At 42.9% G+C, this 22,361-nt stretch overlaps 1 protein-coding gene across 9 annotated transcripts in view; it reads right to left on the reverse strand.

Annotated features, from left to right (window-relative positions):
• Window positions 1–22,361, reverse strand: part of EZH1 (enhancer of zeste 1 polycomb repressive complex 2 subunit) — a 31,398-nt gene that overhangs the window by 4,472 nt on the left and 4,565 nt on the right. For 6 of the 9 annotated variants that reach the window (XM_027974486.2, XM_042255981.1, XM_042255984.1 and 3 more), the window contains 15 exons: window positions 17,892–17,982; window positions 17,163–17,290; window positions 16,913–17,041; window positions 15,427–15,546; window positions 13,922–14,042; window positions 11,939–12,115; window positions 10,725–10,827; window positions 9,677–9,840; window positions 9,201–9,292; window positions 5,842–6,022; window positions 5,392–5,588; window positions 3,404–3,495; window positions 2,463–2,503; window positions 1,723–1,848; window positions 316–494 (listed from right to left, as the gene is read on the reverse strand). In XM_027974486.2, coding sequence (XP_027830287.1) covers window positions 316–494; window positions 1,723–1,848; window positions 2,463–2,503; window positions 3,404–3,495; window positions 5,392–5,588; window positions 5,842–6,022; window positions 9,201–9,292; window positions 9,677–9,840; window positions 10,725–10,827; window positions 11,939–12,115; window positions 13,922–14,042; window positions 15,427–15,546; window positions 16,913–17,041; window positions 17,163–17,279 — 1,839 coding nt within the window. In that variant the 5' untranslated portion in view covers window positions 17,280–17,290; window positions 17,892–17,982. The remainder of the gene's footprint in view (window positions 1–315; window positions 495–1,722; window positions 1,849–2,462; window positions 2,504–3,403; window positions 3,496–5,391; window positions 5,589–5,841; window positions 6,023–9,200; window positions 9,293–9,676; window positions 9,841–10,724; window positions 10,828–11,938; window positions 12,116–13,921; window positions 14,043–15,426; window positions 15,547–16,912; window positions 17,042–17,162; window positions 17,291–17,891; window positions 17,983–22,361) is intronic. The other 3 variants (XM_060395638.1, XM_060395639.1, XM_060395641.1) reach the window with 1 other exon arrangement.

Raw genomic sequence — 22,361 nt, forward strand, 5'->3', positions numbered from 1 at the left:
ACATGACGCCTCTTCCTCTAGCCTGGGGAACTTCCTACACCAGACCCTGTGGAACTCACTGCAAGTGTCCACCGAAAACAGACATCTGTCAATGACATGGCCTCTTCTCTGCTCCTCTCAGTCTGGCCAAGTCAAGGGATTACTTCTCTAATCCTTCAAGGGGACCAAAGGCTTGATGAACTCAGAAAATGTGTGTCTGTCAGGAATCACCAACACTGGTGTACAAATCGTCTAAGGAACCAGTAGACAGAGGCTGCTCAGATCTTCAGTCCTTCCCACCCAACCTGGCCTGGAGTCCTGGGAAAAAGCCCTCACCTTTTTGAGGCCACGCTGGATGCTGCAGTTCTTACAGGAAACCACCTTGCAGTCCCAGTGCTCCGAGGCCCCGCAGGTGAGACACAGGTCGGGGTCGCACTCCCGCACTGCCAGGTAGCACGGGCACTGCTTGGTGTTGCACTGGGTCTTACAGCGACAGCCGGGAAAGCGATTCTGACCTGCGCGGGACGGCAGGGACCATCAGGGAGAGACGCAGGCTAATGCTGGGGCTCCGGTTTGACTCAAGGGACAGCGGGGAAGTCAGTGTTATGGGTTCAAGGATATCTGGCAAATAGCAGAGAAACTGCCTTCCCAATAATCACATGTTCTTGTTATCGTTTAGTGGCTCAGTCGTGTCCAACTCTTTGCGACCCCGTGGACTGAGGCCTGCCAGGCTCCTCTGTCCATGGGATTTCCCAAGCAAGAATACTGGAGTGGGTTGCCATTTCCATTTCCAGGGAATCTTCCCAACCCAGGGATCGAACCTGCATCTCCTGCACTGGCAGGCAAATTCTTTATCTGGGCAGTCCCAATAATCACAGACTCAAGTGTTTTTCAGAGAAAATGGAGCACCTCCCAGCATTCACGTCTGAGTCAGAAAAGCAGGTTTGATTCTGGAGAAGTGTTTTCTAGAGGATCCCTAACAATGTTCTCCCCTTACCACCTCCACTTTGTTGGGAGAATTTGGAAGGGAGGTGAACAGTGCTCCAGAGAAGAAATCAGTGCTTTTCACTGGTAAATCCTCACCATCAAAACAAGAATCATTTTGAGAACATAATGCATCCGTTCTATGCCATCGTCCTCCACCCACTGCCCTCCCAGCACAATCACCCACCCCTCTATTGTGGTTAAGATTGCTATCTTGTGTTACAAGGTACTTCCAGCACAACTGCCTGGGCACCCAGGTCTGCAAGCTCTGGGGGCTGCCACCCAACTGCTAAGCCTCAGGGGGGGGCGGGCAGGCAAGGGTAAGAAGCGAGAGAAAAGCACTCTTGAGTCTCTGTCCCACCCTCTGCTGACATCCAGACCGACCTGAGGCTAAAACTACAGATAGGAGACTAAAACAGACACACACAGAGCTGTAACCTATATACGTTGTAAAACAACATCCTGGAAAGCGAGGCTGTATTTACACGTTAAGGTAAAAGATTCTCACATTTCTTAATGCTGCCCTAGAAGGTGAAGCTGGAAAAACGGCTTATTTCAGTGTAACTGTGGCTTTTAGAATCATAACCTCAGGATTTTAAAAAAAATGACTTCCCCTGATCTTAAAGATCTTGTTTCCTCTGTAGAATGCTTTAAGTGCCGCACAGAGGGTATCAGAAGGCCCGTAAGCAGAGAAGGGTGCGAGGGGAGGGAAACCTGGGCTGCTTAGGTTGACAACTATGGCCAACAAAGAACTCTTACAGTCGGGGTTGCACTGGCAGAACTTCTCACAGAAATTCTGAGTCATGATGCAGGGGCAGGTGCTGTCACAGGGGCGGTCCGGGTGGTCGCAGGGCTGGTAGTTGTACACCTGTGTGGAGGAGTTATCTAAGAGAGAAAAGAACACACTACTGTGGCCACGCTCCTGAGCCGCCTTCTCTCCCAAGGGTGCAGTTGCCCCTATTCAAAGGAGGCTGGTTCTGACCAACTTAGACATGCATTTAGCACCTGACGTGAGAAGCAATCACAGGTGGTGGTGGTCCATAAGCTACAATGGAGTGATCTGCTTTGTAGGGAGAGTGTGGAAATGGTGTGATTACAGGGCAGTTATTTTAAACACTAAATGAGGGGACTTCTCTGCTGGTCCAGGGGTTAAGACTGTGCTTCCATGGCAGGGGGCCTGAGTTCAATCCCTGGTCAAGGAACTAGGATCCCACATGCCACTTGGCCAAAAAAAATAAAACAAATCCCACCTCAAAACACTAAATGAAGCCTAGAACCTTGTATATGGCTCACGATGAAAGTCAGAGACCACAGGCCTGTGACTCTATCTCCTGAGAGGTCTTCTCAGCTGCAGTGAGGAGCTGAGCTGTTATCAGCTGTTGCAGGGGGGACCTGCAACGTGCGGAAGCCATGCAGGGTCAATAAGTGCAGCCACAGGTGGGGCGGGGGAGGGGTGGCCACAGGCTGCAACCTGAGCGCAGTGCCCCAGTGGAACTTACCTTTCTTCAGCTGAATTTTCCGGCAGTGTGCAGCCCACAACCTGCAAGAGACGGTACAGCTCAGGGTTGTGGTCCTGGGAACTCTGCAGATTTGGGTAAATGATAGCATGACCTCCTCTGGGGGACTGGGATCCTCCCCAAATCCCTTCACAACAGGCCTGGACACGGGTCCACAGAAGCTGGAGCCCACTTTACCTGCAGCTGGCCTCTGGCTCAAGATTTAAACAAGAACACAGCCCACCCATAAACAAACATACATAAAAAACCAAAAACAGATGCAAGACCAAACCAAACCCTCTACATCTATTAAAATGCTACTGTTTCTCCATTTCTCCTCTCCCCTGCCCTCCCTCTCTTATAGGAGGTGGAGATGTGGGAGCGTTTCAGGATGGGGAGGTGGGAAGACTTCAGAAATCTGCTCTGAGTGAAGAAATTGAAAGGGAGATGCCACAGGGATTTCCTTCTATATCTGGAACCAGTGTCAGTTTTTTACGGAACAAAGCCAGATGGAGTATTGGCTGCAAAAAAAACACCTTCCAACCCTAAGCAAAGGTTAGCTAGAAGACAGTGTTATTATGCAACTTAGAGATACAAGTGCCAAAAACAGAACAACAAAACTCTGGTCAGAGTTGAGAAGTGAGCACAGTGGTAATAACAACCCAGCGAGAAGAAACGGCCTCAGGATGGAGCCACGAGGCCAGTTCACATCCTGCTGGCCGGGAGCTTAAAAATCAGTTATTTCATGGTCCACAGCACTGCGGGACAAGGGAAGGGCTGATTCAAGACACAGACTCGCAGGGAGCACTGAGGAGACTGGCCCTCCACTGGGTGATGCTGAACTGATGGGCAGTGGCTGCAAAGGGAGGCAGCAGCGAAGCCCTAGGGGAGGTCAGGGAACAGGGAACGGTCTGGCCACAGAAAGCCTTTGGTCCAAGCCTTGCCTGTGCTTTCTCTTCTTCTTCTGTGAGGGGTTCATAAGCTCATCTGTGGGCAGCTTCAGGATAAGTGACTCTTTGACTGCAAACTGGAAGACCTGGAAGAGAAATCCAACAGGACCTGTTACCTCTTGAGCTGAGGGGTCAGATAAGTGACGTAGCCAGGTGCTGGTTTCTGGAGAGCTTGTGGGCAGATGTCTGAGCGTCTTTAGCAGGCACAGACAGAGAAGCACCGGGACACCAGGTTGCTGTTTCTGAAGCTCTTTGTTTCTGGTTGTGTTTTTGGTCTTGATTTGTTTTTGGGTATGCCATGTGATGTGCAGGACCTTAGTTCCCTGTTCCCTGACGAGGGATTGAACCCATACCCCCGGCATTGGGAACAAGGAGTCTTAACCACTGCATCACCAGGGAAGTCCCTGAAGTTAATTCTTAAGTGTTTATCCTGACTGAGCACAGGTACGGTTTTTCTGGTCAGTCGCGTTCATCTACTGCTCTGCCTTCCAATCCAGAGGGAGTCAATTCTTACCAACAGTATCTGCTTCTTATCAGGAAGGGCAGTGTTGTATACCTTGTGTAACTGAGTGATGTGACCTGAAGTACCACCCGGCTAAGCGCTAGCTCCCTCTGCTGGCATAAAGATGTTAGAGCCTTGACTATTATTTTAGCAGGACAGCATTTCACGAAGGCCTGGTCCCTTTTAACATGCTGTTTCCCTTTGAACATTTGTTTCTTAGCTTTTTCTTTTCGGTTACAGGCCCTCTCGCAATTCCATGAAAACTGTGAATCTTATATTCAGGAAAATAACACACAAAAATTGCTTTGTACACAGTTTGCAGGCTTTTAGATCAAAAACCTGTGCCTTGGGGAGATAGGTATGAAATTAAAAAAAAAAAAGGAATAGGGGACACGCCTTTTTCAAGGCATGAGCCTGCTGTGTCTCCTTTTGCCTGGCAAAGCAATAAAGCTATTCATTTCTACTTCCTCCAAAACGGCCTCTCGTGCCTTCTGAGATGGCTCACACTCCATCTATGGTGTTTTCCCCTTGAGTAAACCTTCTTTCACTTAAAAAGAAAAGAAAGCAAAGGGCACTTCAGCTCATGGTTCTACTACTTGTTCTAAATAGAGAGTACATGCAGAAAAGATTGCAGACTCTTCTGGAAAGTGAGGAGCTAAGCGAGGAGGGCTCAAGCTCTGGTGTTCCTGTTTGGACCAGTTGGCCCCAATACCTGACTCCCTATCCCTGTGCTTCAGTTTGTCTGCTCCCTGTAGGCTTCTCCAGCCTCCAAAACATCAGAAGCTGCTATCAGATGGTGATTCTAGTGATGATGTAAGTGAGATGCACAAGGTCCAGACCCAGCCATTAGGGGTGGTAATTAGGAAATCTAATGATAGAACATTTGAAGAATAAACAACTGAGAAGACTGACTTGGGGGGTGGTGGCAGCTGCAGCTACAGAAGCAGGAGCAGGGGTGTGAGAAAAGAAGATCCCCAGAAGGACCCAGGAGTGCCTTCCAGGAAATGGGTCCACATTTAGAAAGAAACGGAGAAGGAAACAGCCACCCACTCCAGTATTCTTGCCTGGAGAATCCTGTGGACAGAGGAGCCTGGTGGGCTGCTGTCCATTGGGTTGCACAGAGTTGGACACAACTGAAGCGACTTAGCATGTATGCATGCATTAGAAAGAAAGGCAAGAACACCACTGCCACCACCAAAAAAAAAAAAGAAAAAACCTAAGAGAGGGTAGAAACATCCAGAAGAGTTAGATAGTGGCTAGAGACAGAAGTAAGGATTCAGCAAGGAGAGCAGATCCTAAGTATTGCTAGGCCTGGTATTTGCAGAAAGCCCCCCAAGTTTGGGGAATCCACCTCCTGGTCCAGAAGCACAGGCTCACGAAAGACTGAACCTAAGACAGCTTCTGTCCAGACAGGCAGCCTTACAAAGTGACCAAAGGGCTCCCGGGGCAAGGACTTGTTCCCGTCCCCTTCAGGCAGTACCTGCTTACACGTCTTAGTCCCCAGAAGTCTGGCTATTGAACAGAAGTTGTTGAAGTAGGTGCCATGAAAGACTCGAAAAAGAGATTCTTCAGCCCCAGTCCACTCCACAGGCTCTGAGGGTGCTTCCACTACACAGAGCTGAGGTGGGGCTGGACTCGCCTTCTGTTTCGTGGGCGTCTGACAGCGAGAGTTCGCCTCTAAGAGAGAAAGGAATGAGAGAAACACAGAAGGTGGAATGCAGCTGGCCTCAGTGGTTTGCTACAAACTCAGCACTTCATTCTACACCAAAAGGTAGAAGAATTAGGAACGAAAATATTCCCTGTCTCTACTGCTTACAGGTGAACCTGTGGAAAGAATGAACAATTTAAAAAGGTAGTAATGTTAACTGTTACGGCATGATCCCGGGTTTACCTTGTGTAGCAAGAAGAGGTCATTTTCTGCTCACTGTACCTGAAGAACTGGAGGCCCAGTCATTGCCAGTGTCCCTGTCACTGTCCCCTTCTTTGGTCTCAGCCACAGCAGAGGCTGAAGTGTTGGAGCAGGAAGCATTGACCACGTGGTGCCTTCGCCGGCGACGCCCGGAGCACTTGGAGCGAGGGTTGTGCAGCATGGCGTACTCCTTTGCTCCTTCCTGCAGAGGTCATGTTACAGTTAGGAAGCAGAAACAGGCCACCATATCGGTCCCATCATCACAAACCATCTGCAATATCTGTGCTGACTTGCAACTTGACACTTTTTTTTTTCCTCTGTACCATATATGACCATGTGATAGCTTCTTAACAAACATCTTAAAGCTTACACACTTATCTCTTGACAAAGAGCTGCCCTATAATACAATCTTTACAAAGATATAATCTTTATATATTATGCACAGATGTTTCTATGCATCTTTGACTGTCCAGTGAGTCGTATCTTATACTCATTTGCTCACAAGCTGACTGGAATTTGAGAATACATTCTCCTGTAGATGAGAAAATGAGGGATGTGCTGAGAGCATGCAGCTAATTATTCCAGAACAGGTACAAGAATCAGGGCCCTTCATCCCCAGGCCTCACTGTTCTTTATGTTTTACCACACTTGTCTCTGTTTCAGCAAGAAAATATATAATCCTTAAATTTGTATAATATTACCACTCAATTGGTCATGTATGGATGTGAGAGTTGGACTGTGAAGAAAGCTGAGCGTCAAAGAATTGATGCTTTTGAACTATGGTGTTGGAGAAGACTCTTGAGAGTCCCTTGGACTGCAAGGAGATCCAACCAGTCCATCCTAAAGGAGATCAGTCCTGGGTGTTCACTGGAAGGACTGAGGCTGAAGCTGAAACTGCAATACTTTGGCCACCTCATGCGAAGAGTTGACTCATTGGAAAAGACCCTGATGCTTGGAGGGACTGGGGACAGGAGGAGAAGGGGACAACAGAGGATGAGATGGATAGATAGCATCACTGACTCGATGGACATGAGTTTGAGTGAACTCCGGGAGTTGGTGATGGACAGGGAGGCCAGGCGTGCTGTGATTCATGGGGTCGCAAAGAGTCGGACATGACTGAGTGACTGAACTGGACTGAACCCCTTAATTTAGGAAATTCCCTCCAAGTCAGTATTTTAAACTAGGATGAATATTTTATTACTTTATTACTTTACAGCTATGCTTTTTTTTTAAAGACCAGATAATTACTTAGCTGGATCATCTATCTTTTTGCTAGACTTAGTTTCCAAAGATTTTGAGCTGTTTCTGGAAACTAAATCTACAAGTAAAGGACAAAGGTTTACCATTATTAAGAATCTTCAGAATAATACACTGTAGGCCCTCAAAGAAACTCCAAGAGCGGTTTTCATTTTAACTGACCTGACACTGCGTGTCTGTGCTCAGTGTGGCATGTACAGGATTCCAGGGTGGCCACTCTGGGGAGGGCAATGCCCTCTTTATTTTTTTAAATTTTCACTCATCTATTTATTTTTGGCTGTGCTGACATCTTCACTGCTGTGGGGCTTTCTCTAGTTGTGGTGAGCAGGGGCTACTCTCTAGTTGTGATGCACAGGCTTCTCATCACAGTGGCTTCTCATGCTGCAGACGACAAGACGCAGGGCACGAGGGCTGAGGTAGCTGCAGCATGTGGGCTCAGTAGTTCTGGCTCCCAGGCTCTACAGCAAGGCTCAAGAGTAGCAGAGCATGGGCTGAGTTGCTCCTTGGCATGTGGGATCATCCTGGATCAGAGACTGAATCTGTGTCTCCTGCACTGGCAGGCAGATTCTTTACCACCGAACCAACAGGGAAGCCCCGGCAACGCCCTTTTGAGCTATACAAAAAGCATGAACTGTGGAGTTAGACCAGAGCTTCAATTTCATCATTGCCACACCACTGACACAGTAACAAACTTTAGGCAAAATATGTAACTTTTATGACCTATACTTTATCCACCTCAGGATGTTGTTATAAGCATGAAAATAAGATCATATATGTTAAGGGTTAGCACAGTACTTTGACACACAGGAAGGAATTAATACATATTATGGAAAAAATAAATCAGATAAAGTCTATTTGTTTATTTTTTGTTTGTTTAAATGGAATTTTGGGAGCATACAGTTCTATGCATTTTAAATATTTATATTTATTTGTTTTGGCTGTGCCACATCTTAGTTGTAGCGTGTGAATCTTAGTTGCAGTATGTGTGATCTAGTTCCCTGACCAGGGATCAAATCTGGGTCCCTTGGATTGGGAACGCAGAGCCTTAACCACTGGACCACCAGGAAAGCCCTAATTATTTTTTTGCTAATACCATGTGGCACACTTTCCAGATTTTTACCCAATGGCACTCTCTATCATCTTTCAATTATCCCACTAAAGATAGTTCCAAAACCACCTAGCTGTATAATCTCATTGTAATTGGTAGCAGAAATTTTATCAAGGTATTTTATTCTTTACCTAAGCTCACCCTATTGTGTGAAAGTGAAAGTTGCTCAGTTGTGTCCGACTCTTTGCAATCCCATGGACTATACAGTTCATGGAATTCTCCAGCCAGAATACTGCAGTGGGTAGCTGTTCCCTTCTCCAGGGGATCTTCCCAACTCAAGGATCAAACCCAGGTCTCTCACATTGCAGGGGGATTCTTTAACAGCTGAGCCACCACGGAATCCCAAGAATACTGGAGTGGGTAGCTTATCCCCTTTTCAGTGGATCTACCTGACCCAGGAGTCAAACTGGGGTCTTCTGCTTTACAAGTGGATTCTTTAGCAGCTGAGCTACCAGGGAAGCCCCACCCTGTTGTGTAGAAAGCAGAACTCTGTCTTTGACAAGTCCAGCTGAACCTATTCCCTTCTAGCTCTCAGTGGACTGCCTCCCCACATAAAGGCAGGAGAATTTACACTGCTACATGAGGTCTGTCCGCCAGCAACGGTCCATCTGGCTGATTAACTCATATAAGACATGAGCACCTTTATGTGTTGTTCCTCCTACATTTATATGCAGTTAAAGGGAGTCAGCAAAGATAGGGTCTCACGCACACACCTACAGCTCCAAGTCCAACAAAGCAGTTTCAGACTCTGAAATCTGAATAGATGATGTTTAGGGCAACAAAGCCTTCAATGTTCTTCACACCTCACTCCATGAAACTAACTTCACAGTGCTACTTCTGCAAAATCAGGGCGCTCCTTACGAGCAGAAGTCATGTCTCATCCACACTTTGTGACCCTCAGGGTGCTATATACCAGCTCACGTGGTTTGTGTTCTCTGGGGCAGAAAGCCCAAGGACCATTTCCTGCTCAGATTTCCACCAATTTCAACCATGGCAGAAGAATTTAAAAACGTACCAGCAGAAGGAAGCAGTCTGTGCCACACGGTTCTGGCTCAATCTTGATTTCTTTGTTCTTGCGTTTATACACGTTAGGGGTGGCATGGAAAGCTGGAAAACACAAAACTGTCCTGTTGGCAATGGCTCATCTGCTTGACAGGAGGAGGAGGAACAAATGTGAATCAGGGAGCCACTGGAGGAGAATTTAGATATAAACAGCTATCATCAAGGTGAATCATGCTGAATCATTTCTGACATCAACACAATTCTTCCAAAGCTAGAGGAAACTCAGGGACAACTGTGTTGCTGGTTAATCTGTCCTCATCGTGTGAAGCACGCCACACTATAACTACACAAGAGAAAAGAGAACTGGCCCTTTGTAGAACCATCATCAGATCAGAAGCCAGGAATTCCATGGGAGAAACTAAAAATAAAGAGAATGAAATGGTGGCTGGGGATGGAAAACAGGAGAGCATTTCAGAGCAGCCCACTCACGGTGAAGGAAGCAGTCATATTTGAAGCAGCGCCGGCAGAAGAGTGTGTGGAAGGAGTGCAGAGACTGCTCCCGCTGCACAGACTTGGCGTTGGGGCCGTCGATGTTGGGTGTGCACTGTGGGGGGAGCGCATTGGGGTCTGACATCTCTGTGAGCTCTCGGTACCTGGTTCGGAAAAGAGAGGTAAGAGTGCCTTCCAAGGGACTATCTCCACTGAAAAAATGCAGACTGACATGGGGAGCTCTACTCAGTGCTCTATAATAGCCTACACGGGAAAAGAATCTAAACAAAAACGAAAAAGACCGAATACATGTACATGTGGGCTTCCCTGGTGGCTCAGTGACAAGAGAACCGGACTGCCAATGTAGGAGGCACGGGTTTCATGGGTTTGATGCCTGGGTTGGGCAGATCCTCTCGAGAATGAAATGGCACCCCACTCCAGTATTCCTGCCTGGAGAATTCCATGGACAGAGGAGCCTGGTGGGCAACAGTCCACGGGGGTCACACAGAGTCTGACACAACGTAGCGACTAAACAACAGATGTATATGTATAACTGATCCACTTTGCTAAAACGAACACATTGTAAATCAAATATACTCCAATAAAAAGCTTTTAATTAAAAAACAAAAAAGAAAATGCAGACTGAATACTGACAGTTATCCAGAAATGGTCTGCCAAGGGAGAAAAGGGAAGGTGGGTGGTTTTTTTTAATAGGTCTTTATGTATAAGCAGGTAGGTTCACCACTGTAATGATGCCGGGCTTGGTGTGTGTGTATATGAAAGTAAGGGAAGGGAAATCTTTTCTAAGTATGGTGCTGGAGTAACTCTCCAGTAAAGTGGCAAAATCTTAAAACTTCTCTGCCCAGATTTATGCAAAAGCCAGCAAACGATGACCTTTAACGTGCGAATGGGCATTTAGAGGTAATCAGAAGTGTAGGCAAATCAAAATGCACTTACCAAAAATGAGACTTTTTATAACCCAAAAAAAAGCATGTATGCAAGTTTTGCCTGAGTGGTCTACATGGCCTGCGGAGGGCAGCCGTCCTACCTCTCCTTCATGTCGTCTGGGACACCGTTCTCAGGGAACATCGAGGCGATCGCACTGAAGATCATGTCATTCGGGAACTGTTTCTTGGAACTCTTTTTGCTGCCTGGATTGGAAACGATAAACAGCTTCTGAGTGCCATACAGAAGCACACAAACAAAGCTAGTGGATCATCTTGTACTTCTGTCACGGCGTTCTGATTAGAGCTGCTTTTTAACTCAACCATTGACTACGTCAGAATACAGAAAGGTCAGTGCTACCTGGACCTATCTAACAGGCTACTGGTAGATAAGGAGATCAGAGTCATCTACATGTTAACAACAAAATCCACAGTCCAGGGGAATTCCATGGTGGCCCAGTGGTTAAGACTCTGAGCTTTCACTGCTGAGGGCCTGGATTCAATCCCTGATTGGAGAACTAAGATCCCACAAGCCTCATGGTACGGCCGAAAAAAAAAATCTACAGTGTAAGACAGAATCTGGAAGTGAAAATAGAAGTTTTTATGGAGAGGCCCGAGTATAGAAGTACCTACCGTAATGGTGACGCCAAAGAACAAGATGGATACTGTAAATTTGTTATAAGAAGAGAAGACACTTTGTGTCTAGACATATGGTATAATTAAATAACAAAGTACAATTAAATATGAAATTAATTAAATATTGTCTAACGTGGGAAAATGCTCATGATGTAAGATTAAATAATAAGGGATATAAAATTACCTATGTGTATACACACACATGTGGTATGATACTAACTTCGCCTACCATATATATATGTTGATTTACTTAGGTACTTTTTAAAAACTGAGATAAAATACACATAATACATTTCAAGTGTACATGTGTATGTTTTTATATATACATTTTTTAAGTCTAGAAAGAAATATTAATACTAAAAAAAGCTACTTCTATGTAGCAAGATAATAGGGTAATTTTACTTTATTCTTTATAACTTGCCATATTTTTCAAACACACTATTTTTTTTTCAAACACACTATTTTTTACAATTAGAAACGAACAATGATTATTGTCTAAAGTTCTCCTACTTTTTTCTTCAGCTAAATCACAGCTATCTTAAACCATCAGTCAGTAAACACATTCTCCTTTTAAGTGGACCAGGGAGAAGTGCCAACAGCCTTTAATAAGAAATAAACCTCTCTTTTGCCTTCTTCCCTTTCCCTGTCACTCCAGGTGGAATAAGGAGGTCATGTTCTTCACCTTCAATAGCATGTCGTTTTCTCTTTCTTGTTACTGGCAGATCCTCTTTGCTGTCATCTTGCTTTCCATCTGAGGTGTCATTGTGCCCTTCTTCATCTTCATCCGAGTATTGATTCAGAGCATCTACCAACTCCAGGAAAACAGCATCACTGATCAGGACAGAGCCAGGAATCATCTCTGAAATATAAGAATTAGATGGATGAGCAGTGGTCATTTCATACTCCATTAGTCCTCCTTGGAAGGTTTTCCTGTATTCACTCCTGAGACTCAAGATAATGTATGTACATTTTTATGTGGACAACCAGGGAGTTACAATAATTTGATTGGTTCTTACAATTGCAACGGTTCAGCTGGCTAGAGTGGGAAATCCAGCTATGGACTTTATTTTTACTGAAGTTTTCACGTCCTCAGTAATAGATCAACCTGTATTTATGGTCCAAAATATCACAAAAGTGGGCCAACAATACAAACAGGACAGAGAAAAAAATGATGAAAATGTACTTGGTTTTGCAAGTGATGGGTCAATAGTAACTTCACTGACTCAAAAGACAATATACTTGAAAAAAAAATCATACTATATGGGGTTATACTATTAATACAACTTAGGATAAAGCCTCAGAACACTAGAGGGCACTGTGTATAAACAATGCATTTCAATGGCATCACGACAGCATTCACAATTGTCAGAAGAGCAGGTTGAGGCCACTGGTTTGCAATCTATGAAGAGTTTTCCCCTATCTTTCCCCTTCTTACACACTAACAACTTTTTCTAAAACTACAACTAAATACAAATGCCTTGCTTTTGAAATCATACACAAGTTCCTTTGGCCTTCGTCCTCTGAAGTAAAAGGTTTTTGCTTTAGTCTCCGGGTCTTCCCTAAGTCACCAAAAGGTCGGCTCCAGAGGTAATGATTAAGAAATGTGAAGACATAGAAACAAAGAATAGCTGTTGGGCCAGGAAACTGGTAACAATTTAGACTATAAACCTGCAACACAGCAGAATCGCTGTACTCCCAGTTCCCCAAAAGAAAGATAAAGGCCTGACACACATTCCTAAGTTGTTTTATAAGAAGCAGACCTCCCACCAGACAAAAACTGCTGACCGCAAGCATGAAGACCCTAGACTGGCTGAAACCAGAAGGTTGATGAGGATTGAAACTTCACCCAGATGCCAACCAATCCAAGAACTGGGCACAACTGATCATACACCCTGCAGTTCTTTCCCTCACACTGCCTTTAAAATCCCTCTCCTGAAAGCCATTAGGTAGTTCTGGTCCTTTGAGCTTGAGCTGCCCCTTCTCCGTGCTTGGTGCCCTACAATAAAGATTGTACTTTCCTTCACCACAACCTGGGGTCAGTAGATTGGCTTTATTGCACTCAAGTGAGCAGACCCAAGTTTGGTTTGGTAACACTTTTAGGAAAGTCAGAATATTATTGCCAACTTCTGGGAGATCCAGGGAGTATTTGGATCTAAGAAGAGAGGTTATGCTCATTGCCAGTACCACAGAAAGGGAAGCAAAGAACAAAATAGCCTTGGATGGATTTATGGCAGACTTCTAAGACCAAACTTATTTATTCACTAAATTTTCTCTCCACCCACTGGAGAGAAAATCATATTACTATATAATCATTACATTACTATACCATCCTTTTATGTCTCAACTCTTTTTTTTTTTTTTTTTTTTTGGCCATGCTGCATGGCTTGTGGGATCTTAGTTTCCTATCTATCGACTGAACCCCAGGACCCTGGAGATGACAGCATGGACTCCTAACCACTGGACCACCAGGGAATTCCTCCAAATCCTCTTAAAATTTAACTGGGGTTATTTGTAATATAAAATGTTTACTCCCAGCCATGTGGTGACATGGAAACAGTCTTCAGTGTATACATCATGAGGCAGCAGATAACAGCAAGCCAATGATACATGAAACAAGAGGCACCATCCTAATAAAGTCCTCTCCTTAGGAGCCCAGAGCCACTACCTTCTTCACCGTGGACTTTGCCATCGTAGTTATTGATCAGCTCCTCAATGAAAGTCTCATCTTCCTCTTTCACCTCATCTCCCATGTAGGGGATATTGCACAAAACTGTCTCATCTTCCACCTGAAATCAAACCAAATGTAATTCATTTCATGAACCAGCTGTGCATCTCCTCTGTCCTGTTTTGTTTTTTTTTTCTCTTTCCTATTTAATGGAACCTGTGCTGAACCATTTTTGCTGCTGTAAAGCTCCTAAAAATGCCTTTGGTTACAAAGTTCACTACATTTTAAAGACCAGTCATTTTGGCAACAAAGCCTCAAATGGAAGGGAGTCATGCTACTCTTGGAAGAAAAAAAAGTCAGCTTTACTACCTGAGGATATTAACTACCAAATGTTAAGCTGGATGTTAAAAATATTCCCACCAACACCTAAAATCTGACAACACATTTCTTTCTCATAGTGATTCCAGCTATTATGTCATTTAATCCACTAAACTTTGTGAAATTGGTACAAATATCACATAAACAATAGTCTAAAAGGTCTTTAATTCTAATTCTTCTCATCAGTAGAAAGACAGATGAAAAGGAAAACTTTCAAGAGTATAAACTACAACATAACTGCAGTAGTTAAAACAGAAATTGGCAACCATAAAATATTTGTATATTCTATTATACAGACTAAGATTAACCTCCCATAAACATAATAAAAATTATTATTACAACTGATATCACTCACCCTCAGTGAGAACCTAAAGTTAATTGCAGAATGAGCGATGTATATTTTCTGGCAATAAATAATATGAATGGATTTTGTTTTGTGGTTCAGCAGAAAACAGTCATTTTCAGATCTATAGCTATCAAGTAGAGTTACTCTGAAGTTTTCTTCTAAGTTTTCTTCTAAGAGATGATTTCCTTCTGTAAACCTATATCCTATTCCAGTCAGCAGAACTGCTATCTGTCACCAGACACAATAAGCGATGGCAGTATTTAGTGGCCTGATTATCAGAACCACAAATAATCCTGGCAGGAGTCAGCATAAAGCCCCAGATGAAAGGACTGGAGATCCACATGTGCCTCTGCTATCTCAGTTGCTTTCACAGCATCTTGCCTTTAGGGGATTAAGAAAGGATTGCTCCATCAGCAGGGAGCTGTCAACCTGCTAAAGCCTGAAGTGTCTGATTTAGAATATATTTAACTGCACGCAATGTTATAAAATTGGACCAAGGTAGTAAAGGAAAGCTGGACTCCTGCCCAATCTCTTTCATTCAGAAAAGAAACAGCATCAACTCTGAAGTACACTCCAGAGAACGCAAAAGCTAACAAGTTAGAACAACTTGCAATATGTGTTTTTCAGAGTCAGTAAATCACAAAAACATTCTGCCCTGCAAGTCCAAGCTTTGTTAAGTATATTCTGACAATCTTTACCCTGAGAGGAGTGCCAGCATTTCAATGTTAAAAAAAAAAAATCATTCCATTTAAACAATCACCATAGTACTTTCAATACATACCATGAAGTTCTGCTGGAGAGGGGACCACGAGTACATGATGGGAACCAAGGCAACTGTGTTCAGAGACCTCATTAACATGTGCTGGCTTGCAAATCCTGGGAAAATGCTCTCTATGGTACACTGAAATACAAGCAATGACATGGAAAGGGAAGGCAGGTCCACAACCCAAGAGAGAATCTTGAGTTTCCTTCCAAAATTATCCCAGTAGCCTTCTAATTCCTACAAGTGGATAAGTTGAGGGTTTTGTAACATCAAGCTCCTAAAAGGAATCCCTGTGGGAAGCAGGAACTGTCTCTTATTGCCCTTGGCCTCCCATATTTAACTGTTGTTCATCTCCATCTAAAACTGTTGATCTCTTTGGGCTGTACCTGACAGCAAAGGGCCTCTGAGTGTCCTAGGAGATGAGAACGAAGACAAGGAAGTTTTCCTGAAGACCTAAACTTTAGACAGTGGACTTCCACTTAGCTGCAGAGCTGATGGGGACAGTACAGGGGGAAGCAAAGTAGTGTAGAGATTATGGTCACCTTCTGCTTTGGGAAAGAAAAGTGCCCTTCATAACCTATCTGTTTTTTATATTTTAGAAACATCATCTCTATAAGAAACTAACAGAATGATGTTTTTAGTTTACAAAAAGGATGTCCTGTTGACCATATTGGTCAATTACCCACAGCATTCCTTTTCCAACTTCAAAATAGCTGAGGTACCAAAAAAGCCACAAAAGAGGTTGCTTTGAAGCTTGTATACAGAGCCCAGGAAAGTAGACAACAAATGTCTTATTTTTCTAGGTAAAACTCATGATTAAACTCATTATCTGCAAAGAACAAAAGGCAAAACCGTTTTTCTTTTTTTTTTCAGTAATACAATTTGGTAATGAGTTTGATGTCCTTTTGATTTTATTTATTTATTTATTCTCAGGCTGCAGCCCAGAATATACAGGATCTTAGTTCCCTGAGCAAGGACTGAACTTGTGCCCCTTGCATTGGAAGTGTGGGGTTTTAATGGCTGGACCACCAGGAAGTTTCAGTTATTCTTTAAGTTACAGGTTCACCATCCCAGTTATTCAAAGATGACTACAGTAATTGTATCCATTGTCTTTATTTTCTAATAATAATAGGTGTGACCCCATGGACTGCAGGCCACCAGGCTCCCCTGTCCATGGGCTTTCTCCAGGAAAGAATACTGTGTGTGTGTGTGAAGTCACTCAGTCGTGTCCGACTCTTTGTGACCCCTGTGGACTGTAGCCCACCAGGCTCCTCCGTCCATGAGATTCTCCAGGCAAGAATACTGGAGTGGGTTGCCATTTCCTTCTCCAGGGGATCTTCCCAACCTAGGGATTGAACCCAGTTCTCCTGCATTACAGGTGGATTCTTTACCATCTGAGCCACCAGGGAAGCCCAATAAGCCAGAAATACAGAAAAGAAAAGAAAAGAAAAAAATCCTTAAATCCAAGGAAAAGAGAAAGGCCAAGGTGAGACACTGGAATTACCTTTTTGAGAAAAGGATGCCCACTCACAGGCTTCATTAACTGAACAGGTTGGACACGAAGCTTCTTCCATTCTTCATTGAGGATCTGGGTTTTTTCTTGAACTTTTGCAAAATTTGCTACATAGAGAGCCTAGCAGAGCCAAGGAAAAACTTGTTAGGATTTTAAGAGAAGAGTTAAAAGATAAAAATAAAAAATCCAACCCCTCCATATTGAATCAATTTATAGCCTTTCACTTGTGAAGTATTTTTACCTTTGCACCCATATTCGCCTGAAGCCGTTTAAGCTGCCGAAGTCGCATATATTCAGACTTAACTTTCCTCTTCCAGTAAGTGATACATTTGGAAGTCGGGGGATTTGGTATATCCATTTTGCTGTAATCTAAGAGAGACAGAGATGACAAATGGCATTTTACTTCCTGGAAATGACGCATTCCTCAAATTCAAATAAACATGGTCAGTTATGCTTTCATTCCCATTACATTTATTCACAAAAACAAGATTTGTGTAAAGAACATAAATCTATGAGTTCAACAGAAAGTTCCAATTAAGAAAAGATTTCATATCAGTAATGGCTGGTCTGATTACCTAAAAGCTTAGCCACTGTCCTCTGCGGTAACGTGCTTTTAATTTAGCTCTCACTTTCACAGATATTTAGAAACTTGGATTACTTGCAAATGTGGAAGCCTGTTTACTACTTTGATTAAGAGAAATGTTTAGCAGGAACCAAGTTAATATCAAGAGCTTCATGGAAAGATCCACCCACACAAGAAAACTATACCTGCCAAACTGCCTAAATCTACCAGATGTCTAGCAATTAAGGTCGAATATGACAACAACATAATCTCATGTCCAAGTCACCGGCATGACACATGGAAATACATAACACTGCCAATCACTGTTTGTTTGTTTGTTTGTTTTTTGAGGCACTTGAATTAAAGTTCAGTTTTAAAGAAGTACTTATTGGACCACGCTCTACCTACCTCATAGAATGCAAGGCGAAGGGTAGGGTTTTACAAGTGGCTTCTGTTCTTCAGAGGAATGGCAAGACACAAAGGCAAAATAAATGTTGAGCTTTTCAAAAGAGAACAGACAGTCATTTCAAGTCAGTGGAGCATAGTCAGATCCTCAGAAGGATGTTCCCCAAAAATCTATGAAGACTTTAAAGTCTCTGCTACCACAGCATTTGCATGTAATCAGATCCTAATAATACCTGATGCCATTTGAGAAGGGAGCTTTATCTTATTAAATTCTATCTTTCCAGGTATACAAACAAATATATTCTCACAATTACCAAGTGCACTTTTCTGCTTTTCTGCACCAATTTCTAGGCTCAGCCACCAGGCCCATCAATTACTTTAGAGAAAGAACAAATACTAAGTACATGTAAAAATTCAATAAAATCTACAAGATTTTTATTCTATATCAGCTACTTAGGTTTCCTGGAGAACTAATTCTATTATTTCACCTAATATACTAAATTTCTAAAAACATTACGAGGAGCTATAAATGAAAGTTGCTCGGTCGTGTCCAACTCTTTGGCACCCCATGACTACAAAGTCTATGGAATCCTCCAGGTCAGAATACTAGAATACTGGAATGGGTAGTCATTCCCTTCTCCAGGGGGTCTTCCCAACCCAGGGATTGAACCCAGGTCTCCCACATTTCAGGCAGATTCGTTACCAGCTGAGCTACGAGGGAAGCCCAAGAATACTGGAGTGGGTAGCCTATCCTTCTTTAGAAGATCTTACCGACCCAGGAATCAAACCGGGGTCTTCTGCATTGCAGGCATATTTTTCACCAGCTGAGCTACCAGGGAAGCCCCTAGAAGGGGCTATGAAGAGCCAAAATTTGAAACAGAAACTAAAGTTTAGAAGCATGTGAAAATTACCTGTTTTCACCCATAAGAAATAACAGCACAGACAAGAAAACAGCAAAATTCAACCCAAGGTCACAAATATGCCATTCATCAGATCATGACTATCATACCTCATTCAACTGGACTTTAAGAGGACTGTATCAGAATGTTTCATTTGAAGAATCAAAATGGATGGGTGTAATGCTATATTAAACTCAGAGAATACATCAAGGAAGGACAGGACTTCCCTGGTGATCCAGTGGTTAAGAACCTGCCTGCCAATGGAGGGAACATGGGTTCAATCCCTGGCCCAGAATATTCCACATGACGTGTGGCAACTAAGCCCATGTGCCACAACTTCTGAACCTATGCCCCAGAACAAGAGAAGCCACTACAGTAAGAAGCCCATGTACCACAGCTAGAGAAAGCCCTTGCACAGCAATGAACACCCAGTACAGCCAAAAATAAAAAATAATTAATTTTTTTTAAAAAGGCAAGACAGAATAGCAAAGAAACAGACAGACTCACTATGCTCACTCTTAATCACTTGTAATCAACTGATTCAAGCTCTTAAAAGCAATTCTCTGTGAGTTAAATATTATCTCTCTAGGGGAAGGGAATGAAACACCACCATAATCTAAGAACTGGAATCCCAGAAGCTAAAGTGTTGGGTTATTAAAAAAAAAAACTTAAGCAATTCTGAATGTATTTCCTATAAATTACAGCATCTCTCTTTCTCTTATATCTTTTAAGTATGTTTCATTCCTCTATGAAATGGAGGCCAAAAGAGGGACTCTTTCTTGGAATTAAAAAACTATTTAATAACATATACCCCGCTCACATGTAATATTAAGTAGCTGCCCATCTAATTTCTGCCCTGAAAAAGCTTAATAATAATTTGATCCAGGAAATGAAAAAATGGTTCAAATCTAGGATAAAACTGCCTCCCTAAGAAACCTTAGGTTACCCTTTTCGAGACCCAAATGACCCCCAAATTTATTCTGAACTGCAATCCCTCTCCCATTGCTTTTGGAACTCATTTCCCTTTTTTGAAACAGTAAGCTTAAGGGAGGTCTAGGAGTTCCCTTGCAGTCCAGTGGTTAAAACCCTGCATTTTGACTGCCAAGGGTCTGAGGTTCAATTCTGGTCTCAGAACTAAGATCCCAAAAGTCTCACAGCTGGATTAAAAAAAAAAAAACAAACCCACAAGCAGACAAAAATGAGGTAAAAATGGAGACCAAGTAATGGAAAAGAATCCATAGCTGCTAGTATATATGTGTGTGTAGATTTCTCAGAGGAGACAGCCACAGGAAAACATCAATATTTTCATTGAGAAAATAAAGAAAGGAAGTTACAGGGCTTCCCTGGTGGTTCAGTGGTAAAGAATCTGCCTACCAATGCAGGAGATCTCTGATCCAGGAAGATTCCACATGCCAAAGAGCAGCTAAGCCCAAGCACCACAACTGTCGAGCCTGTGCTCTAGAGCCTGGGAGCTGCAACTACTGAGTCCACGCTCACTTATAGAGCCTGTGATCCACGACAAGAGAAACCGCAGCAAGGAGAAGCCTGTGTATCAGAGCTAGAGAGCAGCCCAGGCAACAAGAAGACACAGCACGGCCAAAAATAAGTAAATAAATAAAATTCTACATACACAAAAAAGGAATTACAGCTGAAATGTGATCTCCTATAGTCTGTCAAAAGAGATGATAGTAAGCACACCAGAATAGTCTAATAATCAATGGCACTATTTCTAATTTTACTCAAGTGCTTTATTTGGCCAGAGTAGTACACACATATACACGAACATATCATTGGGTTTTATCCAGTCATAACATAAAATAAGCCATCCTTCCTTCTTTCACAATTAAAGTGACATTTGAATCTCATGTGATCATGAGCCAATATTTATTTTGCTTGGCTTTTTAATGGTTTTTCAGTATCTCCAACAGTTTATTTGGCAGTTAATCCCCACAAAGTATATGAGGAAGATGAGACATACTGTTTGGAACAGATAGGTATGATTAAACACAGCCATAAGATGGGTTCTCATAGCACTCGAACACTAACAACTATCACTTCAAAAATTAAAAAAAAAAAAAAGCAAGCAAACAAAAAACTCAGCATTTACTAGAACAGATTAGGAGAAATAGGTTTATTTATCTTAGGCAAAAGAAGTGCCACACAAAAAAATACTTTAAATTTTACTGTATCTGTTATTTAATTACTTACATATGCAAAACACTATTCACATTCCAGTTAAGTACTAAGCTAAGAGCTTTTCATTACGTTCACCTATACATTGAAAATAAACTCCAAAACATATGCTGTCATGGTCAAGAAGTTTAAAAATAAGTCTTTATATGAATAACACCTATAATTAAATAATAAGATGGACACCAAATAAAAAGTGCGCCAAAACTTTGAACAGATACTCCACCAAAAAAGATATAGAAATGACAAATAAGCCACAGAAAGATGCTATCATTAGTCACTGGGCCTCCCTGGTACCTCAGGCACTAAAGAATCCACCTGCCAATGCAGGAGACTCAGGTTCGATCCCTGGGTTAGGAAGATACCCTGGAGAAGGAAATGACAACTCACTCCAGTATTCTTGCCTGGGAAATCCTGTGGACAGAGAAGCCTGGCAGGCTACATACCCCAGACCATGGGGTCCACAAAGAGTTGGACATGACTAAGCAACTAAACAACAATCATTAGTCATCAGGGAAATGCAAATTAAAACCACAATGACGTAATTATTATACAACCACAAAATGGCTAGTATTAAAAAGATTTATAACACCAGTGGTGAAGGTGTGGAGCAGCTGGAATCCTCATATACTGCTGGTGCAAATGCAATATGGTACAACCACTTTGGAAAAGCTTGCCAGTTGTTTTTCCTTTTTAAAAATTATTTGTTCATTTGGCTGAGCGAGGTCTTCCTTGCTGTGTGGACTTTTCTCCAGTCGCACTGATCGGGGGCTACTCTAGATGCAGTATTCAGGCGTCTCATTGCAGTGACTTCTCTTGCTGCAGAGCACAGGCTCTAGGGCACTTGGGCTACACTGGTTGTGGCCCCCCAGCTCTACAGCACAGGTTCAATAGTTGCGGTGCACAGGCTTAGTTGCTCCTTGGCATGTAGCTTCTTTTCAGATCAGGAATCAAACCCACGTCTCCTGCTTTGGCAGGCGTTTTCTTTACCACTGAGCCACCAGCGAAGCCCATTTCCTTTTTTTTCGGGTTTTGGCCATGTCACAGCACATGTGGGATCTTAGTTCCCTGACCAGGGGTTGAACCCACGCTCCTTGCATTGAAGCATGGAGTCTTAACCACTGGACTGCCAGGGAAGTCCCCTTTTTAAAAAAGTTAATGTGTACTTACTACACAACCTGGCCTATAATTTCTAATTATTTATTGGAGAGAAATGAAAATAGATGTCCCCATAAAGACCTGTACACCAATGTGCAAAGCGTCTTTATTCATAATAGCCACAAAGTGGAAACAATGCAAATATCTATGGATTAGTGAATGTATACAAAGCGCAGTGTATACATACAATGGAATACTACTCTCCAATAAAAAGGAACGGACAGTT

Source organism: Ovis aries, chromosome 11 (genome assembly GCF_016772045.2).
Source record: "Ovis aries strain OAR_USU_Benz2616 breed Rambouillet chromosome 11, ARS-UI_Ramb_v3.0, whole genome shotgun sequence".
Classification (NCBI taxonomy): Eukaryota; Metazoa; Chordata; class Mammalia; order Artiodactyla; family Bovidae; genus Ovis; species Ovis aries.